Genomic DNA, 25,957 nt, shown 5'->3' with positions numbered 1-25,957 from the left:
GGGAATAAGAAGGTTGGATAGGGTGGAAGAAGGGAGGAGTGGAGAAGCAGGAGAGGAAGTAGTAAAGTGAAGGAGATGAAGGATGTGAAAGTAGTAGAGGGTAGAGAGGGAGGTTGTGAAAAAAGGAAGTGGCAATCGGGCAGGCCTGAATCAGTAATAAATAAAAATTAATGATTAATGATGGATAATAGTTTGTACATAAATATGATGTTGGAAAATGGAAATAAAAATTATTTAAAAAAAAAAAAGAAAGAAAGAAATCAGAGCCGGATTTTTCATAGCTCTAAAAAATATGACACCTAAAATAATTCTGCTATTGAACTATCCTAATGTAGGTGCCAGATGCCAGACTTAAGAGAACAGAATTTCCTTCTAGTTTTTTTGACAAATAAGATCATCTATTCATAATATTCTAAACAATTAACATGGAAACCAGCAGGGAGAGCCACTACTAAAACAAGTGTTGTTAGCAAAAGCTGGCACAGAAGCAGCATAATTCTTAGAAATAAATTTGCTACTTTGTCAACAATTCAATAGTACCATACGAAAGAGAATGAAAGCCATAGCTTCACGGTTTGTTGTGCTATTGTAAATCTTTCAAAGCAATAGAGCCATTTTTCTCGGGAACAATGTTTAACTATTTCTGCATCTGTGATAATCATAGAGTGTATGATAATCATATAAATATTAAAAATGTTGCAAAACTCTGAACTCTTTTCTTTTGCAATATTCCATCTAATACCAGTTCCATTTCCCAGCAGTGAATTGCTCAAGACGCTTCACAACTAGCATTAGAGGGCAGTTTGCTCAGGCCGTGAGACCCTCTGATCTACAGTAAGTGAAACAGAAACAACCTCCATAGAGAAACTCCTCTTTAAAATCAGGGCAGAAATAAATAGTTGCTCTTTCCAAGAAACACCTAAATGTCCATTTCAGTTTTTAGTTAGGACACAGTGAACTAAGCAATACGAAAGCAAACAAATTATAGAGCGGGCACTATTCCCAAGTCATCTATGATTTTAGAACTTTCAAATTAATGCGTATACATAAAGCCTGCTTTATGCTATTCCTTCCTTTTAGGAAGGAATAAACAAACGTTTATTTTACTACACGGAAGGTCTGCTTCTGCTAATAACCAATGATGTGAGCTAAAGAAACTAACAACCTACTCTCCAATAAGCAATTTGGTTTCAGGAAAAAATTATCATGTAACTTACAACTTCTCCACTGTAAAAACATATGGACTACAAATCTTGATCAAGGCAAATCAATAGATGCAATCTACATAGACTTCTGCAAAGCTTTTGACTCAGTAGTACACGATAAACTTCTCCTAAAACTAATATCCTATGGCATCTCAGGACCCCTTCACAAATGGATATCTGCTTTTCTGTCTAACAGACAACAAGTGGTCAAAATTGGCAATGCTCTATCAAATCCTGTTCCTGTCAAGAGTGGCGTTCCTCAAGGCAGCATCCTTGGACCAACACTCTTTATACTATACATTAGAATAGAATAGAATAGAATAGAATTTTTTATTGGCCAAGTGTGATTGGACACACAAGGAATTTGTCTTGGTGCATATGCTCTCAGTGTACATTAATGATCTTTGTGACCATATCTCAAGTAATTGTGTTCTCTTTGCTGACGATGTCAAACTATTTAACACCACAGACAATACTTCTATCATTCAAAACGACCTTGATCATCTAACCGCTTGGTCTAAAAATTGGCAGCTCCAAATTTCAACCAGCAAATGCTCAGTCTTACATATAGGAAAAAAGAACCCAAACACTAAGTACATACTAGATGGACATTACCTTACAGACGACCCCCATCCCGTTAAAGACCTTGGAGTTTTCATGTCAAATGATCTAAGTGCCAAAGCCCACTGCAACTTCATAGCAAAAAAAGCTCTAAGAGTTGTAAACCTAATCTTGTATAGCTTCTTTTCCAAAAACACCACACTACTAACCAGAGCATATAAAACATTTGCTAGACCAATTCTAGAATACAGCTCGCCTGTGTGGAACCCTCACCACATCTCTGACATCAATACAATTGAACGTGTCCAGAAATATTTTACAAGAAGAGTTCTCCATTCCTCTGAAAACAATAAAATACCCTATCCCACCAGACTTGAAATCCTAGGCTTAGAAAACTTGGAACTCCGTCGCCTTCGACAAGACCTAAGTTTAACTCATAGAATCATCTATTGTAATGTCCTTCCTGTTAAAGACTACTTCAGCTTTAATTGCAATAATACTAGAGCAACTAATAGATTTAAACTTAATGTCAACCGCTTTAATCTAGATTGCAGAAAATATGACTTCTGTAACAGAATCATCAGTGCTTGGAATACTTTACCTGACTCTGTGGTCTCTTCCCATAATCCTAAAAGCTTTAACCAAAAACTTTCTACTATTGACCTCACCCCATTCCTAAGAGGACCATAAGGGGCGTGCATAAGCGCACAAACGTGCCTACCGTTCCTGTCCTATTGTTTTTCTTTTCTTCTTCCTATATATATATATGCTTATACCTCCTTCTATTTACTCATATTTGTGTTTATATATTATATAATCTTTTTTGTATGATACCTACATATATTGTTGTGACAAAATAAATAAATAAATAAATAAATAAATAAATAAATAAATAAATAAATAAATAAATAAATAAATAAATGGTAATGGAGTGCATAGCATTGGAACATTACTACAGACACATCAGCTAATTTAGTTCGGACATGATGCTAAATAACAAAAAGCCTGACTTATCAAGAATGAGCATATATGAGATCAGGGTCCTTGATGCTTTCTGAGCTTGCTTGTTTTCTTACAGACATGTATGTGATTCTCAATCCAAAAAGTGATAATCCCATTTATGCATTTTTAAAATGATTAATCTCTAGTTAGATTAGGAACAAAGGCATAGCCTCTATCTTTACAACGCCTGCTAATCCATACCATGAGTTTAAATATCTGTTTAAAATTACCAGAAGTAAGTATTTAAATGAAAGATATCATAAATGCTTACATCTAAAGGTTTTGTAAACAGAAAATCCTCATTTTCCACCATTCTTCAACAACCCAACATTTCTAAAAGTCACACTACAATTTTTATTGCTGCTTAGATTAGGATTAGCAAATGGAATAATTTTCAATAATAGCCTTTTTAAAGAACTGAAAATCAATTTATATAAATTCTATCTGTTTCCCCTTCAAAAATTCAGGCACTTATACGTGTTCAATAATGACTTATTCTATTATGTTTACTAAGATGTTTTTCTTTAAAAAAAGTTTATCCCCTTCAAAATTCATTTTGCAAACAGGGAGGTATCTCCCATCTATGTGATTTTTAAACTTAAGTATCTTAATATTGCTAATTTCATCATTTCACATTATATCATATGTAATTCCTAAAGTGGTAACTTTATAAATGTATCAGAGCAGCTCTGATACAAAAAAAAAGGCATCAGAAAGGGAAGAACATTAAGATTAAGACAAAGTCATCTAAAGCAAGGCCAATGTTGCATTAGGAGATGAGTATTTAATGGCAGTGAAAATTCAGAAAGACCCACTTACGTTGGCTGTGAACATTCCTGGAGATTGCACATTCTACGAATGGGTCTGGGCTTTGAGATAGACTCACAGTAACTGCGACGGATCATCTTCAGATCATTCTTCCTCCGGCAACCATATTTTGTAAATTGGTAGCCTTAAGGGGGAAAAAGAACTTACTTTATCTTCAACATTTCAAAGAACTTTTACATAATTCAAATATTTTTCTTTTTCCCCTACTAAAAATACTCTGGTCACTATTTTATGAATGAAGGCAAATATATGTATCCCAGGATAATGTTGCAGGATCCAATCTGGGTCGGTCACTGGGACCGCAAGTTTTGTCTTCCGAGCTTTCAGACTCGTGTTGGAGCCCATCTTCTTTCTAGAGAGAAGTTCCCTGAAGATGGGCTCCAGCACAAGTCTGAAATCTCAGAAGACAAAACCTCTGGTCCCGGTGACTGACCCAGATTGGCTCCTGCACTATTTTATTATTTATTTTCAGCAGTTAAACCAGAGGTAATAGAATAATTTTCTTCTGCATGGAGAGCTGTTCAGATATTTGTCCATCTCTCAGTAATCCAGGAAAGCACATAGAGTTGCTAATGGTTTATAAATTAGCTTCAGTTATATAAAAGTAAAGTAAAACCTCTTTGTAGTCAAGCTTGATAATTTACATGGATACATTCCTGTCACTTGGTATTGCCTTCTTCCTTTAAGTTTGACTTCTCAATGTAGTCAGCTACCTAAAAGGTCCTCTTCCATCGAACAAGGAGTGAATTTGTTTACCTTTCCAGATCAGGCAACATCAGGTTTCAATTATACAGAGAAATCAATACACTTGGGCTATCAGATACAGGTTGCAAAAAACAGGACAATCACAAAATGGTTAAATTAGGAGCCTGCTCCCCTCCCCAGTTCCCCTCCCCAGTTCTTACACTTAGTTGTAAGTTAGTCAAAAAAACTAAGATCCAACCATCTGGAAATCCCAATGGTGTAGGCAATACTGAGAAGCAGAAAAATGATATGGGAAGAAAGCAGTGGCAACTCATATACTTTCTAATAATACAATTTGGATGTATCTGTGCAGTTATCAAAGTCAAACTTGGCTTAAGTGATTTTACCATTACGCCATTAAATATGTCTGTGTTATGGGTGTGTTTTGTATTCATATTATTAAATTCTGTGAGTGCCTGAAAGGTGATGCTGACATATAGTTGTGGCATTCTAATAGTATTATATTTATTTCCTTCATGTGAAGAATGACGTTGAGAATGTTTTTGGCAACCAGAGAACACAGAAACTCAAAATAAACATATCCTTGTGGAGACTTAGAATCTGTATTTTCCGATCAACCATGGTTTTTGTCATGTAGATCAAAAGATAGGACTGTGTCTTGCTCTGTTCTGGAAGTAGAAAATGAATCTTCTTAAAAAGACAAAAGCAGAACACGAGAAAGAAACATAGGAAGGATGTATGAGCTGAGTTTGGGAAACCTCTGATGAAGTGGGAATTTATCTGAGGTAATGTTCAGGCAAAATGGACAAAGGAAATAACTGTTTCAAGAGAAATCTAGTTGTGAAGAAATAGGTAATAAGTTTACTCCAGAATTTGCACTAGGATTAATATGCTTTTTCCGTGTTAGAGTAATTACCTATTTTTTTTTAGATTTTTCTTAATTCAAGTAATTGTGTGTACTTCTGCCTATTATACATATTCTCATGCTGTGCATCATTTTTAAATATTTTTTGATCTGTAATTATTAATCCAAATCTAAATATCCTGGTAGAACATTCATTTATAGCAAATCAGTGGCATCTTGTGGTCTGTCAGGAGCATTACATTTATTTATTTATTTATTTATTTTGTCGAGTGCATATTAGATAGATAATATATGTAAGTATAAGCATGAATTGAATACATAAAGTGAGTACAATTAAAGGGAACATTAGGACAGGGACAGTAGGCACACTGGTGCTCTTATGCACGCCCCTTACCTCTTAGGACTGGGGTAAGGTCAACAGTAAAGAGTCTTTGGTTAAAGTTTTGGGGATTTTGGGAAGAGACCACAGAGTATGGTAGTGCATTCTAGGCATTAACAACTCTGTTACTGAAGTCATATTTTCTGCAATGGAGTTTGAAGCGGTTCACTTTAAGTTTGTATCTATTGTGTGCTCGTGTATTGTTGTAGTTGAAGCTGATGTAGTCATGGACAGGTAGGATATTGTGGCAGATGATTTTATGAGCTACGCTTAGGTCATACCGAAGGCGGCGTAGTTCTAAATTTTCTAAACCCAGAATTTCAAGTCTGGTGGCATAAGGTATTTTGTTGTGATCAGAGGAGTGGAGGACTCTTCTTGTGAAATGTTTTATATTATATACATATATAAATATATACATATTTTATAAACTCTCTTAAAATCTGCCTTTTTGCCATACTTCGAACAACTCTGCAACCATTTTCCTTATCTATTGACTCTTTACATTGTTGTATTTACATTTAGAAAGTCTCTCTCCCTCCCTCCCCCTCCCACTCTCTCTCTCTCTCTCTCCCCCCTCCCCCCTCATAAAGTTTGATTTCATTAATCTTTGGTCAGTCTCCCAACAGGCACTCAAAGGACTGGAATGTGTGGTCATATCCTTCTAATGATCAAGGAGGCAGCAATGTAGAAATTATTTCAACTTTTTGTATTTTTCACTATTCACTAGTCAGGCAGCACAGGAAAGACCTGTCTCTTTGACACACTACAGTTAATGGCAACATATGAGATAAGTACCCTTTGAATGATAGATAGTGACAGGCCTATAAAAAAGAATAGGAGGTGATGGTCAGTTATGAAGTCACAAAATACTTCTGAGACATGAGGTTTAAGACCTTCAGGTTTTCCCCCTACAGTTCAGCAGTTCTGCTACAGGTATGTAGTTAGGGGCAGCAAGTGTGGTAGATATTTGAGATTGATTCCAAATTTCAGAGCAGGTGGAATTCTGGGAGCTGAGAATTGAGATAATGTGGAACAACTTTGCATGTTTCTGTAAAAACAAACAACTGACACGTTACTGGTTAAGTACTGTGTTGGTTCAGTCTATTCTAGATGCAGGTACATTCTCTAGTGAAAATGCAAGGTACATTTTCCTGTGAAAATTTACCCCACAGCATTTTGTCTCCTGCCATTCATTTATTTCATTGTCTTACTTTTTAAACTACTGTCCATTTTCTAGATGTGCAGCATGTTATGAGTAATAGACAGCAATAAATAATTTCCATGGAATGTATTTTTCTACCTCTGAACTAAACTTTTCCCTATTAAAATGTAACTGAAGGTGTCAATATCTAATGATTCATAATAAATCATTACACTTTGGATAACCTCACATAGACTTGACGGATGATTCTTTGGAAAAATCAAATGTGCTGCACTGAATGAATGAATTACAGTACCACAGATAAGAAATTACAGGTAAGCCCCTTAAATGATTTTAACTTCATGGACTCCTGTCTTAAATTCAGCTATGAGCCAAATTAAACCATCAAGCATACTTAAAAGCATAATTAGAATCACAGTTTTCATAACAGACAGAAAAGTCAATGCAGTCATCAGCATCTTTACCTCCTCCACAAGGTTTTGAGCACTGGGTCCATTTTTTCAGAGCCCATTCATATGGTACAGGATCTTTCAAGACATTGTTATCATCAACATTTAAAGAATCTTCATGGATCATAAATTTGTATGTCAATGAAATCTTCCCATTACCATGAGGAATTACCTAGTTAGACAAATAATGTATATCTTTTCAGGAAGATCATTTTAACATCACTTTTAAAATCTCTTCAAAACCAGATTCCAACCAAGATTTAGGCTTCTGTGATTCTCTGGCCTTGTTCCAGGTCCATGGTCTCTTCATTTCACCTCTGCCACTCTGCCAACCACATTCCCCCACAAGATCCCCAATCTTGTTTTCTGAAAAAAGGGAAATCCATATCCCTAGAATTCTCATGAATGAAAGAGGCAACATATATAATTGGGAGGCACAATCTAGATTTGGCTTTCATCCTTAAAATCAACTGACTATATATATATAGGTCTTTGGTTGTTCGGGTTTTCTCCCGTGTAAAATTGGAAATGTCTTGGCAACGTTTCGACGAAGTCTCATTCGTCATCTTCAGGCTTCAGCTTCGTGCTTCTGGGAGCAATGTGTGATCGCAGCTGTTTCTTCCTTTTAACTGCTAGTGGGGGTTTGAACTGATTGGGTGGGAGCTTGGCTGTGCTCTGATTGGATGGGGGTAAGGACCAGAAGCCAGACCGCAGCTGCAACATTGGCCATTTCAAACCCCTCCAATCCATACATGCAGCAGACTGACACCCACTGTGAAGATGTGGCACGACCGCGAACACGAAGCAGGACAACAGCTGTGCAGCTCACCAGCTCAAATCCCCCTGCAGCTCAGACTAATCTGAGCACAACCAAGCCCCCACCCAAAGAGGACACACCCCCATCCAATCAGAGCACCAAAAAACCCCCATCCAATCAGAGCACAGCCAAGCTCCCACCCAATCAGTTCAAACCCCCACTAGCAGTTAAAAAGGAAGAAACAGCTGCAGTCACACATTGCTCCCAGAAGCATGAAGCTGAAGCCTGAAGATGACGAATGAGACTTCGTCGAAACGTCGCCAAGACACTTCCAATTTTACGCGGGAGAAAACCCGAATAACCAAAGATCTTCATATATATATATATATAATAAAGGGTGCATGACTCACTGTCACACAGCAGCCTCGTCTTCAAGGAACTTACCAAAATGGTAATGCCATGACGTAAAGGACCCATCGTTTGAACCATTTCCCTGTCCTCATCATTCCGATACTCCCATTCTGTACCCATGTGGATGAAAGTTTTGGAGTCTGGCACATAGTTGTTTTCATTTAGAATAAATTTCCCTGTTGCTCGGTTCTTGATCGCTAAAAACAAAGTAAGAAATATGAAGTCAAGAGATGTCCAGAGGCTTCCCCTTCCTTCTCATTTTTAATTTTTTTTCCAGTGTGTAAAGAAACTAGAAGTCACAGAAGTGACTCCTTGCTTTATTTGCTTTACTTGGAGAATTCATCAAAAAAAAAAATCACCAGAAAAGTTTTTATAAACATTTTAGTATTAACAAAGTAAAATTTACTAGGGAAGCAACCAAAATATCCTATCTAGTTATTCCTACCCATTCCACCCCGAAATAAAAAATTGGGAAACCTTTGTTTCTTATCTATGACAAAACTGAGAACCCTCTGGTTCTATGGCTGTGTTCAAGTTTCTATAGTCAGAATTTTTTTATTTTTATTTACATTTATATCCCGCCCTTCTCCGAAGACTCAGGGCGGCTTACAGTGTATATTGTTTGCATTCTTTCTTCTCTGCCTTGAGAAAAAAGCAACTGTAGTTCCCAATGTCCTATCCAGAGTTTTGGAAAAAAACGAGGATTTCTTTATTTTTATTTAGCTGCCTAACTGTCAAATTTCTCAAGGCAGTGTACTTTGTGATTCTAAATGTGGTAGACCAAATTATATTATAATTCACCTTAGACAATAGTACAAGGCTTGTTGTACTATTGGAACCTAAGGCTTGTTATATTTCTTGGAAGCTAACAGGGACATGGCAGATTCTCCCACCTCCTCCAAACTGTAGTTTAATAATTTTCAAATTGGCTACTATTCTTGGATAATATATAACTGTATAATGATGGGCCCAAATTTGTAGGCTTCATTATTGGCTGATTTTAAAAAAAAAAAGGAAAATAGTTTAATTTGAAAGACAGAAATTCTCAAATAGAGTCAATGACCAAAAACCACGTATGTTAAATATGACAAATCTTTTCTCCATGAAAGGCGATTTGATTGTACCAGGCTTCTTTGAACATGAGAATTTTACATAATCTTCCCTCTTTTCATATACAACTCAGCAGCAGTCTTTATATCTCTCTGCTTGTCACTGCTAAATTTGCTGGCCTACTTCTACATTAAAACATGTAAGAAATATTTTCTCTTTCAAAATAATAGTCAGACATGACAGCCTCGTACACTTACTGCTCTCTTTCCCAACTGCTTCAAGATTCATTTATGTTGTCAGCATCCATACATTCCTCAGATTTACAAAAACAGAAGGTTTATATCTTGCTCATGGTTTTTCAGAAATGGTTTGCCTAACGTAAGGAATATGTCTGTGCAATGAACATTATTAATCCCAAGCAGCTGCAGAGAACAGCATGAAACATATCTCTTAAAACAAAGCTTGGATGATTCATAGAAAAGTTACTAGGTCAGTGGACATGAATCTGCTTCTAATTAATTACAGCCTACAAGACAATGCCTCTTATTGATCCACTGAGCTGTAAAGATTGAGAGCTTCAATTGTTATTGAAACTTTGCTTGATTGAACGTTCTTGCTGCAGCTGGCTTAGAACTAGAAAGAAGGACCAGGAGAATAGATGCTGGAGATGTAAGGAAAAACACATCTGGTAAATCTGATGCACAGGAAATGTGGGCTCTGTGGAAAACATTGTTTGCACAATTACATTGAGTAGAAATGACATATGATTTATTTATTTATTTATTTATTAATTGTGTATGCTGCCAGACTCCAAGTGATTCTGGGCATTTATTATTTCAAAGCCAAATTTTAGGAAAGTTAGACATACTATTTCGAAGAGCAGGTACCAAGTTACTTAGTACGGTAAAGTTCAAATTATGATCCAGATAGGATCTGTGAATTTTTAAACTTCTATATATTTGTGTGGAGATTTTGTTTCTATAAATTCCTCTCTACACAATAGAATTTAATTCACCACCACTTCTACAACAAAAAAGGATCTGGCTGGAAACAAATACATTTGTAGGTTGCTTTGGTTAAGAGAATACAATGTAAAATATTGCAGGCTTGGACTTCTCCAAGCATGAGTTTGGGACTGCAGACATATAGAAACAATTTCACTGCAAAACCAAACAAACTCAGAGAATTTGAATCTCAAATTCAAATCTCATTCAGCAATGAATGTAACATGCAAACATGGAGTTACCCATATTTGCTACTAGTTTGGTTTTCAACCTTAAAACTATTTAAAATTGCTCCGCCCAGCTTCTATATCATTGCATTAGTCTATTTTAGTCCTACAAAAAGATTCCCCAACTCAATTAAAATATATTTTATAACCAGAATAGTATTTCAGCTAGTCAGGAAAAGCATATCCATGAGCAAAAGCTGACTATGATGCAATATGATACATACCGAGATTATGAAGAGTAGGATCAGATTCTTGTATAAGTAAATGCCTGGCACCAGCTGGAATGTCAAACATCTTGAGGTATCCTGTAGGAAAGCATCAAAACTATTAACAATAACTTTTATAAGAAAAAAAACCATGAGTATTTGCTGTAGCTATTGCTTTATTTTATATAATAAATGCTATCTATCTGCTTTTTAAAAACATTTTTGCAGCTCCAGAACTGACTTAAATCACAATTGCCAAATATTGGTAGCATAGTTTACTATCAGAAAATGCATAATCATGGCAATCTTTGCTCTAAGACAGGTTTCATATAGTTGTTATTGTTCTTTGCACCATCATGTTGCACCATCCACTGAGAAGATTCTCTCAGCCTTTCCTGCAAATATTCCAAGCAACGTGTAGCCATGAAGAAATTTGCTCGTTTTAACTTGTGAGTTCTAAGCCATCTTTTGTTTCGTTTCTAATGAATGTAGATGCTTCCGCTCAAACCCAGGTGTGTTCATCTGAGCTTACGACACTTTAAAATAGTAAGATACTCTTCAAATTAAAACATCAAGAATAAAATCAATACAATATATTTAAAAGGGACTTACAGATAAATCTAGTCCGTTCTGTTATTCAGTGCTGGAATTGACTATAAGCATAAGCGCACCAGCATGCCTACCGTCCCTGTCCTAATGTTTTCTTTTATTCATATCCTTTACATGTATTTATAATTATGTTTACACTTGTATCTGTCATAAAATACATGCTTGATGAAATAAATAAATAAATAAATAAATAAATAAATAAATAAATAAATAAATATATATATACTATCCTTGACAACTTGATGCAGACGCCACCTGAAAACCTCCAGCATGGGGAAACCCACTTCTCTCCCACTGTTTAATGAATTTTACTAGCAGGAAAATCCTAATATGCAGCCTGAATCTCTTATTTCAGCCCACTGGTCTTTATCCTACAGCCAGTTTCAGCACATTTCCAGATGACTGCTTTCTTAGATATTTGTAGCAATAGCAATAGCACTTAAAGATATATTCCGCTTCACAGTGCTTTACAGCCCTCTCTAAGTGGTTTACAGAGTCTGTATATTGCCTCCAACAATCTGGGTCCTCGTTTGACTGACCATGGAAAGAAAGGCTGAGTCAGTCTTGAACCAGTCAATCTTGAACTCCTGGCAGTGGGCAGTTAGCCTACAATATTACATTCTAACTATTGTGCCACCATGACTCAGTATATCAACAGCCTATATTTGTAGCTAAATATTTGCGGCTCCTTCAATCAAAAGATTTAGCTCTCTGAACCCTGGTCATCCTGGAACTCCTTTAAATCCCCTTAAATCCCTGTTGCCATGTCATTTTTACTCTGCAGCCTAGCAGCCCAAGCATATAAAGGAGCTATAAAAAGAATATGGAAGTGGTGTTCCATATTTATTATCGAGAAATTTCAATTAATTAAATAAAATGACTTTATTTCCCCTGATATCAGGTTTCCCCCTTCTCCTCTTTGTAAAACATGGCATACTGATGAGGTGGAGAAACTGAACAAGAGAATAAAGAGAGAGATAGGGTACAAATGCATAAGATACAATTCATTCTGACCTAGTCATAAGGCTTTTGTAAAAATAAAATGGGGTAGCTCCATAGAAATCATCTTGCATTCTGGAAGAATAAAAGCAGGAACCAAAGTAATGATTATAAATACAGGATGGAGCCTTTGAGCCAGATTCAAAAGGGAAAGGTGATTCAGAGTGCACGCTGATGTCCACATCACATCTGTTGGCAACTCTTTAAAGACAACAAGGAACCAAAAGCTATGGTGTGCACATCCCTGCTTGCTCCCAATTAACTTTTCCTTTTCGAATCAAGATCACTGCACAATCGTAAGTCATTTCATCTATTTTAAAGGCTCCCTATCCTCTTTATTCCTAAACATTCAGGGTTGGATAGGGAAAGAAAAGTGGCATTTTTCCTTTTAGAGAGAAGAATCTTTTATGCAATGCATTGATCTGAGCTTATTTGTTCAATTCTGTCTTTTGGCTGTTGTCCAAGTTGAAGGACTCAACTTTTTGACAAGCTTTTTTCGCTCTCCCTAATGCAAAATGGGAAGACATAATGCAAAATGGGAAGATTTGGCAAGTCAGACAATAACCTAGTTTAGAATGAACAACCAAGAAAGCGGAAAGTCTGAATATATCCAGCACTCTGGTTTTAAGGATAAGGTATCGAGACAGACAAGTATTTCAGCAGGGGCCAATGGTGGTCTGAATGCAGTGCCGATTTGCTTTCCTTTAAGACCTCGTTTAAAGAGTTGCAATAGTGGTCAGAATGGAAGGACAGAAGCCCTGAAAAGGGACAAAGATATAAGCAGGTCTGAAAATATCTATGTCCCCCGGGTGGTGGTGGTGGTATGGATTTTTCTTTGCTTCACTTTAAGATGGTAGAGGAGCAGTTGATAGATGCTCCTCAAAGGTGTTGAGAAATGCATATGGGGATTCAGAGGTCAATGTCTGCATTAAATTAAGGCAATTGTCTGAAACTCACTTTTTGGGAGTCAGATTCAAAAGACTCTTTCTGAGTAGATTTACATAGGATTCTGTTTTATGGCTTGAATAGACCAAGACATCATTACATGACAACATGTTTCAGACACATAAATTAGGGTGTTCTTTTTAAATTGTTTTTATTTAAGAAAATATATTTCCATCAGAACCTGTTCAAGACCAGCATTTGATGCAGCAAATGAAATATGCTGTTAAAGAAATTCTTGGACTCCTTTTAAAATTAAACACATACTTTTCTGGGGCAAGTATATTATAATTAAATAAGAACAACCTTGTTTCTTTGGTGCCCTGGAGAATGTTCCTTTCACCACTTTGCAATGGGTGTTGTCTCCACCACACACACCACATTTATCTTCTTGCTTTGATGAGCCTATTACTTTGTCACAGCCAACTTTCTGAAACCAAGAAAAAAAAATCAATTTGTTTTGTTTGTAAGAGTCTTTTTTTTAAAATGATAACTAGATCGGAATATTTAAGCAGGATATTCAAAATTAAAATATAAGTATGTTCTTGAAATAATATATTGATAGTCCCAAGGCGCCTTATTTCAAGAACAGAAGAATTCTTTTTGATTTAAGTAGATATCTGATTTTTCCCCCCACATCTATTTTAAATAGCAAAAATCATAGACCTAGAGTTTTATATCTATAATCCTTGAGAAAATAACACAAAACCCCCCCATATGTTTCTCTTTCTCTCTCTCAGTTTAAAGACATCACACTTCACTAAGTCTGTCGTCAAGTTATGTATCATGGAAATGAACCGAACACAAGGTTTATTCTGAGCAGATAACTTGAAGACTGAATGGTAGGTATGGTTTTGGTTAAGAATTGCTGAAAATTGTACCCAAGCCAGAGGTGGGTTTCAGCAGGTTCAGACCAGTTCTGGAGAACTGGTAAGCGGAAATTTTGAGTAGTTCAGGGAACCAGTAGTAAAAATTCTGACTGGCCCTGCCCCCATCTATTCTCTGCCTCTGGAGTCCCAGCTGATCAGGAGAAAATGGGGATTTTGCAGTAACCTTCCACAGGAATGGGAAGGGAATGGAGATTTTACAGTATCCTTCCCCTGGAGTGGGGTGGGAATTGATATTTTACAGTATCCTTCCCCTGGAGTGGAGTGGGAATGGAGATTTTACAGTATCCTTCCCTTGCCACGCCCACCAAACCACATCCACCAAACCATGCCACGCCCACCAAACCACACCCACAGAACCGGTAGTAAAAAATGTTGAAACCCACCACTGACAAGCATATCTAGAATGACTGTATCACATGGCAAACAATAAATAGCTATCTTTATCTATATCAGAGTCACTTTCCTTAGGTTATAGGTAAAACTTTGGAAATTGCTAAAGTGCTACCAAAAAAAATCATATATGCGGTAGTTCACTAGAAGAACACGAACAATTCATTAACTAACTGATATTCTTTCTAAACACTGTCCTTATGGAACATCCCATAATTTTGCAAGAGCCACAGTGGTGCAGTGGTTAGAGTGCAGAACTGCAGGCTATTTCTGCTGACTGCCAGCTGCCTGCAATTTGGCAGTTCAAATCTTACTAAGCTCAAGGTTGACTCAGCTTTTTGTCCTTCCGAGATTGGTAAAATGAGGACCTAGATTGTTGGGGGCAATATACTGACTCTGTAAGCATTAGAGAGGGCTGTAAAGCATTGGGAAGCTGTATATAAGTCTAAGTGCTATTGCTATTCCAACATGCGCTAGGAACTAAAATAAGAGTTTAAAAGAAAAGTTTAAGGATTATCTAGTTGACTGGATCTATGTGTTCATCTAGTGCATGTGCTTATAGAAAGCAATCATTATTTCTTTGAATAAAAACAAATTTAACAATTTGTTTAACAATTTTTAACGAAAACAAATTTAGAAGCATGCTCAAGTGCCATCCTAAACTAAGTAACACATTCACAACACATCAATGTGTCTCTAACCACATCACTTAATTTACTTCCATCTTGAATCTCTAACCTTCAAAGCTGGTTGTGGAACACAGTTATTTTTCTTGGGACGCTTTGGAGAATTTTCTCTCCATGTAATGACTTTTCCCCCTTTAAAAACTGTTGCACCTCAACAAATACTTTCCTTTTAAATAGTTGTTTTCACATATTACAATCCCCCCCAGGGGATTAAGTTCACTATTAGTAAGCCACCTCCAATAAAACAGTAAAGTGCTACACATCTGATTTCTTTTAAAACCATTGTTCAATATCATTTCTATAGTTTATAGAATTTTTTATAAATTAATCAGGGAAGGGGGAAAAACTAGCCCATTATAACAATAGCATTTAGACTTATATTCCACTTCATAGTGTTTTACAGCCCTCTCTAAGCAGTTTACAGTGTCGTCATATTTCCCCCAACAATCTGTGTCCTCATTTTACTAACCTCAGAAGGATAGTGAATCAACCATGAGCCGGCAAGAATCAAACTGCCAGCAGTTTGGCAGTCAACAGAATTAACCTGCAATACTGCATTCTAACCACTGCACCACCACAGCTCATTGTAATTTTAATATTTCTTTTACAGATAGAAACATGGAAAAATAAATTCCTGAAACAGATATAACCTACCAGGCATTCTCCTCGCATACAGATGCTGTGCAAATCCTTATAGGAGCACCGTGTTCCATCATGTACCATTCTTTTCATATACACCACATCATTAGTCTCCTTGGACTCGCAGTAGAGGTGGCATCTTTCTTTAGCTATAAGGGAAAATATTTGGGTAATTTATCGTCTTATTATAGAATTTTGTAAATGTTGATTCAATGGAAGTAAGGTCAAAAATTTTAAGCAACTTGTCCAAAGATAGAAATTTAGAGCCATTATCTAGAAATTGGAATTATACTTCAAACCAAACGTTTAATAGGGGATATTTGTAGTTTGTATGAGTTTCCCCACTTCATCCTCATCAGTGTAGCTTCTATTTCAGAGTTCCTAGTTAGCAGAATCACAAAGCCATCTTGGGGATAGATCTGGGAATTGAATATCTCTGTATGGCATGAAGAAGTGAGAGAAAGCGATTCTACCATCATAATGGATGAACCCTTAAAATACAATTCTATAAAAAGGTTTTATTTGCTATTACAGTCAATCATGCATAACATATACATTAATTCAATTAAAGTACAATGGATAAACTGAGTGCTGCTGCAACTTAAATAATTCCTACTATGAAGTGCATGCTAATCTGTCTGAAAATGTGCTCTCTTCTGAAGAGAAACTAGAAGCACTTGACAGTATGATAGGAGACAGGGATGAGCAACTATGGCCCCTTTACAATCTATGGGTTTTAACTCCGAGAATTCCTAAGACAGCATGGCTGGCTAGGAATTCTGGGAGTTGAAGCCCATTGGTTGTGAAGGGGGCCTTGTTGTCCATTCCTGATCTGAGGGTTAATGCTAATAAATTGCAGTATTTCTGCATACAGGACATTCCAGTTTTTGAAACTGGGCAGAGTTATCCTGCTCTGCTCTGCTAATAATGAAATGAAAAAGATAAATTTTGCGAACCATCAGTATGTTCATATGGAAGCCAATGATGCTTCATATTCTGATATTCAAAAACGGGATCCCACTGCCTGCACTGCTCCTCTCTGAAGTCTTCATCACCATCAGGACAATCTTGACTATTGCATAGCTGAAATTCATAGCTTGGCCCAAAACATGTGCGGCCTCCATTAGCAGGGCTAGGGAAAAGAACAAGTAATACTAATGAATGATTCTAGATCAATAATACAATAGATTATTGCATTTTATTGGAACTGGAAAAGTGGTATCTCTCCAGATATTGGATTCAAATTCCCATGAACTCTGCTCAGAAAACTTCAAGAATTTAAAGAACTGCAGTCCAACAATATCTGGAATGCCACAGATTCTTTATTATAGGTAGTCCTCAAATTATGACCTTAACTGAGCCCAAAATTTATGTTGCTAAGTGACAAATTTGTTAAGTGAGTTTTACCCCATTTGATGATTTTTATTGCTGCATTTGTTAAGTGACTCACTTAACATGCTCACTTAGTAGCACGGTTGTTAAGTGAATCTGGTTTCCCCATTGACTTTGCCTGTCAAAAGGTCGCAAGAGGAAAATCACATGACCCCGGGACACTGCAACAGTCATAAATGTGAATCAGTTATCAAGCATCTGAATGTAAATCACATGTCCATGGGGATGCTGCAGTGACCATAAGTGTGAAAAATCATCATGTCACTTTTTTCAGTGCAGTCGTAACTTTAAAAAGTCACTAAGTGAAGTGATGTAAATCGAGAACTACCTGTACTTATTTATTGTTCATTTCCAAGATTAATTTCTAATGGTTTCCAAAATCTGAACACGTATGAGGTAGGAAGGCACAGTTACATACTCTTAGTCTCAATATCTACAATATGACCTAATGGGATATATGGATAAATATGAAACACTGAGCATGCACTATATAAATGCTGAAATAGTTGTGGGTGAGATACAATGTAGGTTGTATACTTAAGAAAGAGATCCTGCAAGCAAAGCTAGGAGAGATTATCCTTTCCCTTCTGCAGCCTCTGCATAACCTTAAAAGACACACTGGAAATTTCGGGAGTAGACAGAGGGGACTTTTCAGTGGGAATGTGGGGAATCAAGCAAACAAAAAGAGGAAAAGATTATTTCTTAAGAGCAGGCTGACTCTGCCCACAGCTAGGAGTTTGATCCTGACAGGCACCAGGTTGACTTAGCCTTCCATCCTTCCAAGGTTAATAAAATGAGGACCCAGATTGTTGGAGGCAACATGCTTACTCTGCAAACCACTTAGAGATGGCTGTAAAGCAATGTGAAGTGGTATTTTTATTTATTTATTTATTTTTGTCACAACATCATACAAAAAGATTATATAGTATATACACATATAAACATATATAGGAAGAAGAAAAGAAAAACAATAGGACAGGAACGGTAGGCACGTTTGTGCGCTTATGCACGCCCCTTATGGTCCTCTTAGGAATGGGGTGAGGTCAATAGTAGAAAGTTTTTGGTTAAAGCTTTTAGGATTATGGGAAGAGACCACAGAGTCAGGTAAAGTATTCCAAGCACTGATGATTCTGTTGCAGAAGTCATATTTTCTGCAATCTAGATTAAAGCGGTTTACATTAAGTTTAAATCTATTGGTTGCCCTTGTATTATTGCAATTAAAGCTGAAGTAGTCTTTGACAGGAAGGACATTACAATAGATGATTCTGTGAGTTAAACTTAGGTCTTGTCAAGGCGACGGAGTTCCAAGTTTTCTAAGCCTAGGATTTCAAGTCTGGTGGGATAAGGTATTTTGTTGTTTTCAGAGGAATGGAGAACTCTTCTTGTAAAATATTTCTGGACACGTTCAATTGTATTGATGTCAGAGATGTGGTGAGGGTTCCAAACAGGTGAGCTGTATTCTAGAATTGGTCTAGCAAATGTTTTATATGCTCTGGTTAGTAGTGTGGTGTTTTGGAAAAGAAGCTACATAAAATTAGGTTTACAACTCTTAGAGCTTTTTTGCTATGTAGTTGCAGTGGGCTTTGGCACTTAGATCATTTGACATGAAAACTCCAAGGTCTTTAACGGGATGGGGTCGTCTGTAAGGTAATGTCCATCTAGTATGTACTTAGTTTTAGAGTTCTTTTTTCCTATATGTAAGACTGAGCATTTGCTGGTTGAAATTTGGAGCTGCCAATTTTTAGACCAAGCGGTTAGATGGTCAAGGTCGTTTTGAATGATAGAAGTGTTGTCTGTGGTGTTAAATAGTTTGACATCGTCAGCAAAGAGAACACAATTACTTGAGATATGGTCACAAAGATCATTAATGTATAGAATAAAGAGTGTTGGTCCAAGGACGCTGCCTTGAGGAACGCCACTCTTGACAGGAACAGGATTTGATAAAGCATTGCCAATTTTGACCACTTGTTGTCTGTTAGACAGAAAAGCAGATATCCATTTGTGGAGGGGTCCTGAGATGCCATAGGATGTTAGTTTAAGGAGAAGTTTATCGTGTACTACTGAGTCAAAAGCTTTGCAGAAGTCTATGTAGATTGCATCTATTGATTTGCCTTGATCTAGATTTGAAGTCCATATGTTTTTGCAGTGGAGAAGTTGTAAGTTACATGATAACTTTTTCCTGAAACCAAATTGTTTGTTGGAGAGTAGGTTGTTAGTTTCTAAGTGTGAGGTAATGGATTGATTGATGATAGATTCCATGACTTTGCATGTCGTGTCCCACTCCTCCGCTGACGGCTGGGTCCGGGAAATCCGAATCAGGCTTGCCTCTGCAGCTCTGCCCAAAGTCCTAGCAAAGTCCTCAGAGCAGGCAGGAGACCAGTAAGTGACTTCAGCAAGATAAGTTTGACTTTGCCTGACTCAGAGACTGCCAGAAAGTAGATCCTTTATATAGGCCATGGGGTGTGGCTCCATGACTCAGCACTCATTAAGGCCTGCCCCTCCCTTCCCTCTGTAGCCTCCGCCTCTCCAATCTTCTGATGCGAGGGTCACACCAATCAGCTGTTGGTAATAAACCCTCCTCAGGCTCACCTGCTGTGGAGGAGGGGGAGGGGTCTAGCTGCTCCGTTTGCCTGGGCATGGAGTCAGGGCTGGGGCAGGGAGATTCTCCTTCTGCAGTTTGTGTGGGCATGGAGCCAGGACTGGGACCGGGAGGCATACATTCCTCAGTGTGCGGGAGCAGGTAAGAAGGCCCCGGCTGCTCTGAGGGCGGGCAAGACACAACATTGCAGGTGACGCAGCAAAGGGAGATCGGTCTGTAGTTTTCGACTAAGCTGGGGTCTCCTTTTTTGAAGATGGGGATGACTGTGGCTAGTGACCAAAGTTTGGGAAGAGAACTGGTAGTGAAAGCTTTATCAAAGATAATACTTAGGGGTTCAGCTATATTAATGGAAAGTTTTTTTAAGAAATATGCACATAGACCATATGTGTATGGTATATAAGTTTAAGTGCTATATATAAGTTTATAATATATGCGTATATTATATATAATATATATTATATATATATATATATATATATATATATATATATATATATATATATATATATATATATATATATATATATATAGTATATAATATATGCGTATATAAGTTTAAGTGCTATTGCTATTGTTATGTATCCCTTGCAGTCAACCCAACTCATGGCAGTTTTCAGCAGTTAAAAGAGAATAAGTATGACTCAGTTAAAAATAGTTGGATTTCATTCATAATCATCTTGTAGAATAGAAGAAATACCTGAGTACACACGCACATATTAACTATGAAACTTTTAATGCAGCACTCGAAGTGATTATGATATTTATCTGACAGGTTAAGAACCTGGTCCAAATTTTTCATTTATCGCTTGGATAATTTAACTTAATTTATTAAGGAGATTATGCATCAAATATTTATCTTATTACTTTTTAACTTACCACTGTATTTTCTCATGTTGCCTTTTATGCTGTTTTTAGATTTTGTTACTTTACATGAAGAATACACAATAATGATTTTTTATTTAATAGCACCAGAAGTGGTACTGATTTCTTTTAAGTCCCTGAATGTTCAATTGGCTGTCCAGCAAAAATAAACTTCTCTTGTATCTTTCCTGGCTTCAATAGTAAACACAAAAACATACTTATAAAATGATTTAATGGTCCATTTTGAACAATTGATGACAGATTTGTGATCAGATACGGTACGAAGAAATCTATTGAGCATAAATTTGCTTCTTTCATGTAAAATCAGTGCAATTGCCTTACAAAACATGAAATAAGTGTGAATCTGGAAAAACACTGATCTTAAAGTTAACGGGACATTTTAGTGGAAATAAGAGTACTTAATTTTTCATTCTTTCTGTCAAACACCACAATGAATTTTCACATATACGTTTCTTATATTAGAAAGGGAAATCTTACACACAGACCAAATCCAGTTAATGCATTTTTTGTTTTACTACAAACTGAATAGATAACTTGCATCTTAAAGTATTCTGCAGTTTAGAAATTTGGATGCAGATTGCCTATTAGAAAAAAAAGGCAGTGACAGGGGAAACAACAGCAGGGTTATCTTTGATCGTAGCCAATATTCATTTATAAAATGTATTGCATTACTATTACTTTCATTCATTAGAATTCCCAGGTAGGATGCACAACAGATTGAAATATATTAAATTACACACCTTAAACTCATCAAATTAATTCTTTTAAAAGGAATGACAATAAGAAAATGACATGGTATTATATACTATGGACTAGTATATGGATATTATAGGATAGGATAGGATCCTATGAATATTAGAGTATAGTCCTAACACAGTCTGCCACAATATTGTGTGATGTGTTCTATTTTATCTTTTCAGTAGGTTCGCAGTGAAACAAATACAAGAGCAAGGCAATGGCTTGAATTGTAACTTAGTTTAATCCTTAGTCATAACTAAGCAATTTAAAAAATATATTGTGATAGTTTAACAACATTATTTCAAAACCATTGAAGACATCTATACCTAAATCCATTATCAAAGGGCATAATTTGATTAGGTTCAACTTACTGTGGATTGTCACATTGGCGTGTCCGGAATTTCACACCTGTTCCGCAAGTTCGGGAACAGGAACCAAATTTACTCCATGCTCCCCAGTTTCCATCTTGCTTCAAGATATCTGGAGTTAACCAGATACAGTGACCTTTAAAACAATGCTAAAAGAGAAAAATATACAGGTATGCATATTTTTGAAATTCATCAACTTCGTTTTCTTGGCAATTGGACCTAGGTTGAAAGGAATTGCTTTTTAAAAAGAAATACTACTCCAAAAGAAATCACTGGTTTCTCATGTATGCATTTTTCATATATTATTCAAATTCAGATGTTTGAACTGCTGCCATTGAAAAAAAAATGTGGCTAGAGTTTATGATACTTTGCTTTTGATTTGGTCCATTGCATGTCAGTTCATACCTACCCATCTGTAACCCAGATATAGCTTCCTCAGTTATGTAGTTGAATCTCCAGAAGGAAAAATAAAATAAAACCTGCCCCTATTGCACTATGTCAGTTCCCTGGGTAGACCTAGAGGACTGCAGGGAGACAAATGTGCTAATGGAGCAACGATAAAATGGAGACAGAAGAAAGTGATATTCTTATTCAAAGTTCACACTTTTCCCCCCTCAAATTTTCGAAGCCAGTTGCCAGTTCAACACCACATCCTAGGGAAACATGTGAAAAGTGTAGTACAGGTAGTCCTCAACTTACGACCACAATTGAGCCCAAAATTGATACTGCTAAGAGGGGAATTTGTTAAGTGAATTTTGATTCGTTTTATGACTTTTCTTGCCACATTTGTTAAGTGAATCACTGCCGTTGTTACATTAGTAACACGGATGTAAAATTTGCGACCTTCTGACATTGACTTGTCAGAAGGTCACAAAATCACATGACCCCAGGACACTGCAACCATCATGAATATGAGTCAATTGCCAAGGGTCTGAATTTTGGTTAGGTGACCTTGGGAATGCTGCAATGATCATAAGTTTAAAAAATGGTCATAAATCACTTTTTTCAGTGCCTTTACACTAAGGCGCTAATGGTTACTAAACTGACTGTTGTAAGTCATGGATTATATTTATTTATTTATAGTCTGCCTTTATTATTTTTACAAATACAAAGGCAGCTAACATATCCAACACACTTTGGTGAGCTAGGCTGAGAGAGAGTGACTGACCCAAAGTCATCCAGCTGATTTTCATGTCTAAAGTAGGAATAGAACTCATGGTCTCCTTCAAAAATAATGCTAAAATGCATTGTTTGTTTTACAATCAATTAAAAGTTCAATACAACAACCAAAATCACAAATGTAAATATTCCTCTTTGGAGAAACATAAGCTAAATAATTCTCAAGTTTAATGGCAACAAAAATTGAAAGTAAATGTTGATGACCCTACCCTGGCAGTTTTATAAAAATAAGAATCTGAGAAAAGCCAAAATTAATATATCACTATAATTGTTACACAATAGAGGTATTTATTGCTTGTCTACACGCAATAGGCAAGTTTTTGGAGAAACGCATAGTTTGATGTGGTCCATCCATTGTATTCACAATAATATCAGACAGAGACAGCTAAACCCATATTACATCAGTAGAATACAATGTTGCTCCCCACCCTACACAAATGGATTTTATTTAATTAAAATCAGAGTGGTAATGTTTCAACAGCTGAAATCTACAGTTCTTTCTCAGTTATGATTTATAAACGAAATTCAGAACAATTTAATTGCAGGGCTGAGGAAAAGCTTTTACAACAGCAAGTAAGAAAAAGGGCTTTAGCTAACATGCGCTTATAATAAGCAGCATAATATTTCTTTGTATGGTAACATTGATGGCCTCAGAAAACATTAGAAGCAATAATTATTTTGATATTTTTATGAAGTATGTAAACCTATAGAAACAGTAGTTTAAAAAACAAAAACAAAATGAACCTCAATAGCTACCTGAACTCAACATTTTGGTAAAAATAAAAACACAGTAAGGTTATTGCTAAGTGGTCCCCTCATCATATGCTCTATTTACATTTATGTGTGTTTGAGTGCTACATCTAAATTCCTTGCTTTTTTGTTTGCTATGGCAGGAAGCCCTACATTGATTGATTGTTTTTCTGAAGCTGCTTTCTTTGACCATAGCTACATCAAAGTGAATTTCTAGAAGGGGTTCTAGAATGGGTTTCCAAAAAAAAATGTGTCCCCTTTGCCTGAGAAAAAGGAGAAAAGAAAAGGAATAAAGAAACAATCAAGATTCCTTTTGGCTTGTGGAACAGAATTCAGAAGCCTAGGAAAGTGAATCTACCTACAATATATTTGTATCTGTATATACCTGCATCTTTAGCTCTGTCTGTCTGTCTGTCTTTTATCTTTCTTTATCTTTCTTTCTCTCTCTTTCTCTCCCTCCCCCTTCCCCCTCCCTCCCTCTCTCTCTCAAATGTATATAACCATCATACAACCAATTTTATTGTGGTTTTTATCATTTTTAAAATTATATATAATTTTTACATTTTTATTATTGTTTTATGAGATGACCAGAGTTGGTGGTATATAAAATGGGTTGCTATATAAGTCTTTTAAATATATACACAATGAAGAGCCTAATGCTGGGAAAGATTGAGGGCAAAAGAAGAAGGGGACGATAGAGAATGAGGTGGCTGGTTGGCTGGAGTCACTGAAGCAGTAGGTATGAGTTTAAATGGACTCCAGAGGATGGTAGAGGACAGAAAGGCCTGGAGGAACATTGTCCTTGAGGTCACGATGGGTCTGACACGACTTCACAACTAACAACAACAACAAAAGCTACACTTAATGTGTTAAGTCTCCAGTTGTCTGCAAGCTTCCTCCTTCCTGGCCATAGTTTATATGGCTATGATATGATATTGGGGAAGGCTTACTGTGTTACAATCCCATCCACACGAACCTTCTCTAATAAAATATGATGCTAGAAATACTTTCATAATATATCACTGCTTTATACCAGGATGTAATTGTAGGTTCTGTGCATGAATGGTTTGTCAGTATAAGAATCTGGGCATAAAGACACACGCACAGATGGCTATACACAATCACTCACTCACTTTTTCTAATAATCATTTCCATAACAAATGTTGTGGCGCTTGATTAGCCTTCAATTCTAGGCATTTGGCAGGAACTGTATGTGAAACACATGGCTAAACAAACACCCACCACCAGCAAAAACAGAGAAGGCTGCATAATACAAAATGTGTTTTAAACAGAGAATGAAAAATACTTTAGCAAGGGGATCAAGTAAAAATGTCCTGGATACCTCATAAAAGCAGGAGAAAAGACCATAATTTGTAGATATGCTACACAGAAAACATTACCGATGATTTGGATGATGAACAGATGACTAAAGTCAAGAATCTCTTCAATGTAATAGCCTAGGTCAAGATAAGTTTGCATTATCACACGACTCCGAAGTATGAAAACTGGAAGTAGGCAGTTGAAGAGGAATCTGAAAATAAATCTGCAATGGATTAAATCTGCTCTAGGTTGTGTGCTTAGTGAGTTCCTTTTTTCTAACAATTACTAATTTAGATCATGACTCTGAATTTATTGAGGAAAAGTTGTATATATTTAAATATTTGTTACAGCTGAATCAGAACAACTTCAAAACAACAGTCCAACATGTGCTTGATTCTCTCACTGAAACCAATTCTGTCTTGGATAAGGTTGAATGTAGGAGTGAAATTCACTTATCTTCCCTACCGGTTCGCAAATGTGCGTGCGCTGCACGGGTGCTTGCTTCGCTCACACAAGCCATCGTCTGTGCATGTGCAAAGCCTTCTGCACATGCGTAGAGGCTTAAAATGTCACAAAAAAAGGAACGTCGTGACGTCTGTGTGGGTGGGCGGAGACTCCCGCAGCCATCGCTACTGGTTCACCTGAGCTGGATAGAACCAGCTGAATTTCACCCCTGGCTGAATGCTCTAGCCACAAAGTTTTATGAGATTATATGTTAATGGAACATTTAATAGTATTTCCAAATGGGCTTATTCACTACTGA

The 25,957-nt window shown here is 36.6% G+C and overlaps 1 protein-coding gene across 2 annotated transcripts in view; it reads right to left on the bottom strand.

The window, feature by feature from the left end:
• ADAMTS2 (ADAM metallopeptidase with thrombospondin type 1 motif 2) overlaps nt 1-25,957 on the bottom strand; it is a 347,966-nt gene that overhangs the window by 13,774 nt on the left and 308,235 nt on the right. For both annotated transcript variants that reach the window (XM_058173814.1, XM_058173815.1), the window contains exons 11-18: nt 21,949-22,094; nt 16,923-17,098; nt 15,982-16,115; nt 13,668-13,791; nt 10,830-10,910; nt 8,358-8,521; nt 7,172-7,328; nt 3,588-3,720 (exon numbers count right to left, since the gene is read on the bottom strand). In XM_058173814.1, coding sequence (XP_058029797.1) covers nt 3,588-3,720; nt 7,172-7,328; nt 8,358-8,521; nt 10,830-10,910; nt 13,668-13,791; nt 15,982-16,115; nt 16,923-17,098; nt 21,949-22,094 — 1,115 coding nt within the window. The remainder of the gene's footprint in view (nt 1-3,587; nt 3,721-7,171; nt 7,329-8,357; nt 8,522-10,829; nt 10,911-13,667; nt 13,792-15,981; nt 16,116-16,922; nt 17,099-21,948; nt 22,095-25,957) is intronic.

This window comes from Ahaetulla prasina, chromosome 2 (assembly GCF_028640845.1).
Source record: "Ahaetulla prasina isolate Xishuangbanna chromosome 2, ASM2864084v1, whole genome shotgun sequence".
In the NCBI taxonomy this organism is placed as follows: domain Eukaryota; kingdom Metazoa; phylum Chordata; class Lepidosauria; order Squamata; family Colubridae; genus Ahaetulla; species Ahaetulla prasina.
Note: the sequence above shows the minus strand (reverse complement) of the source record. Positions and strands in the feature narration are given on the sequence as shown.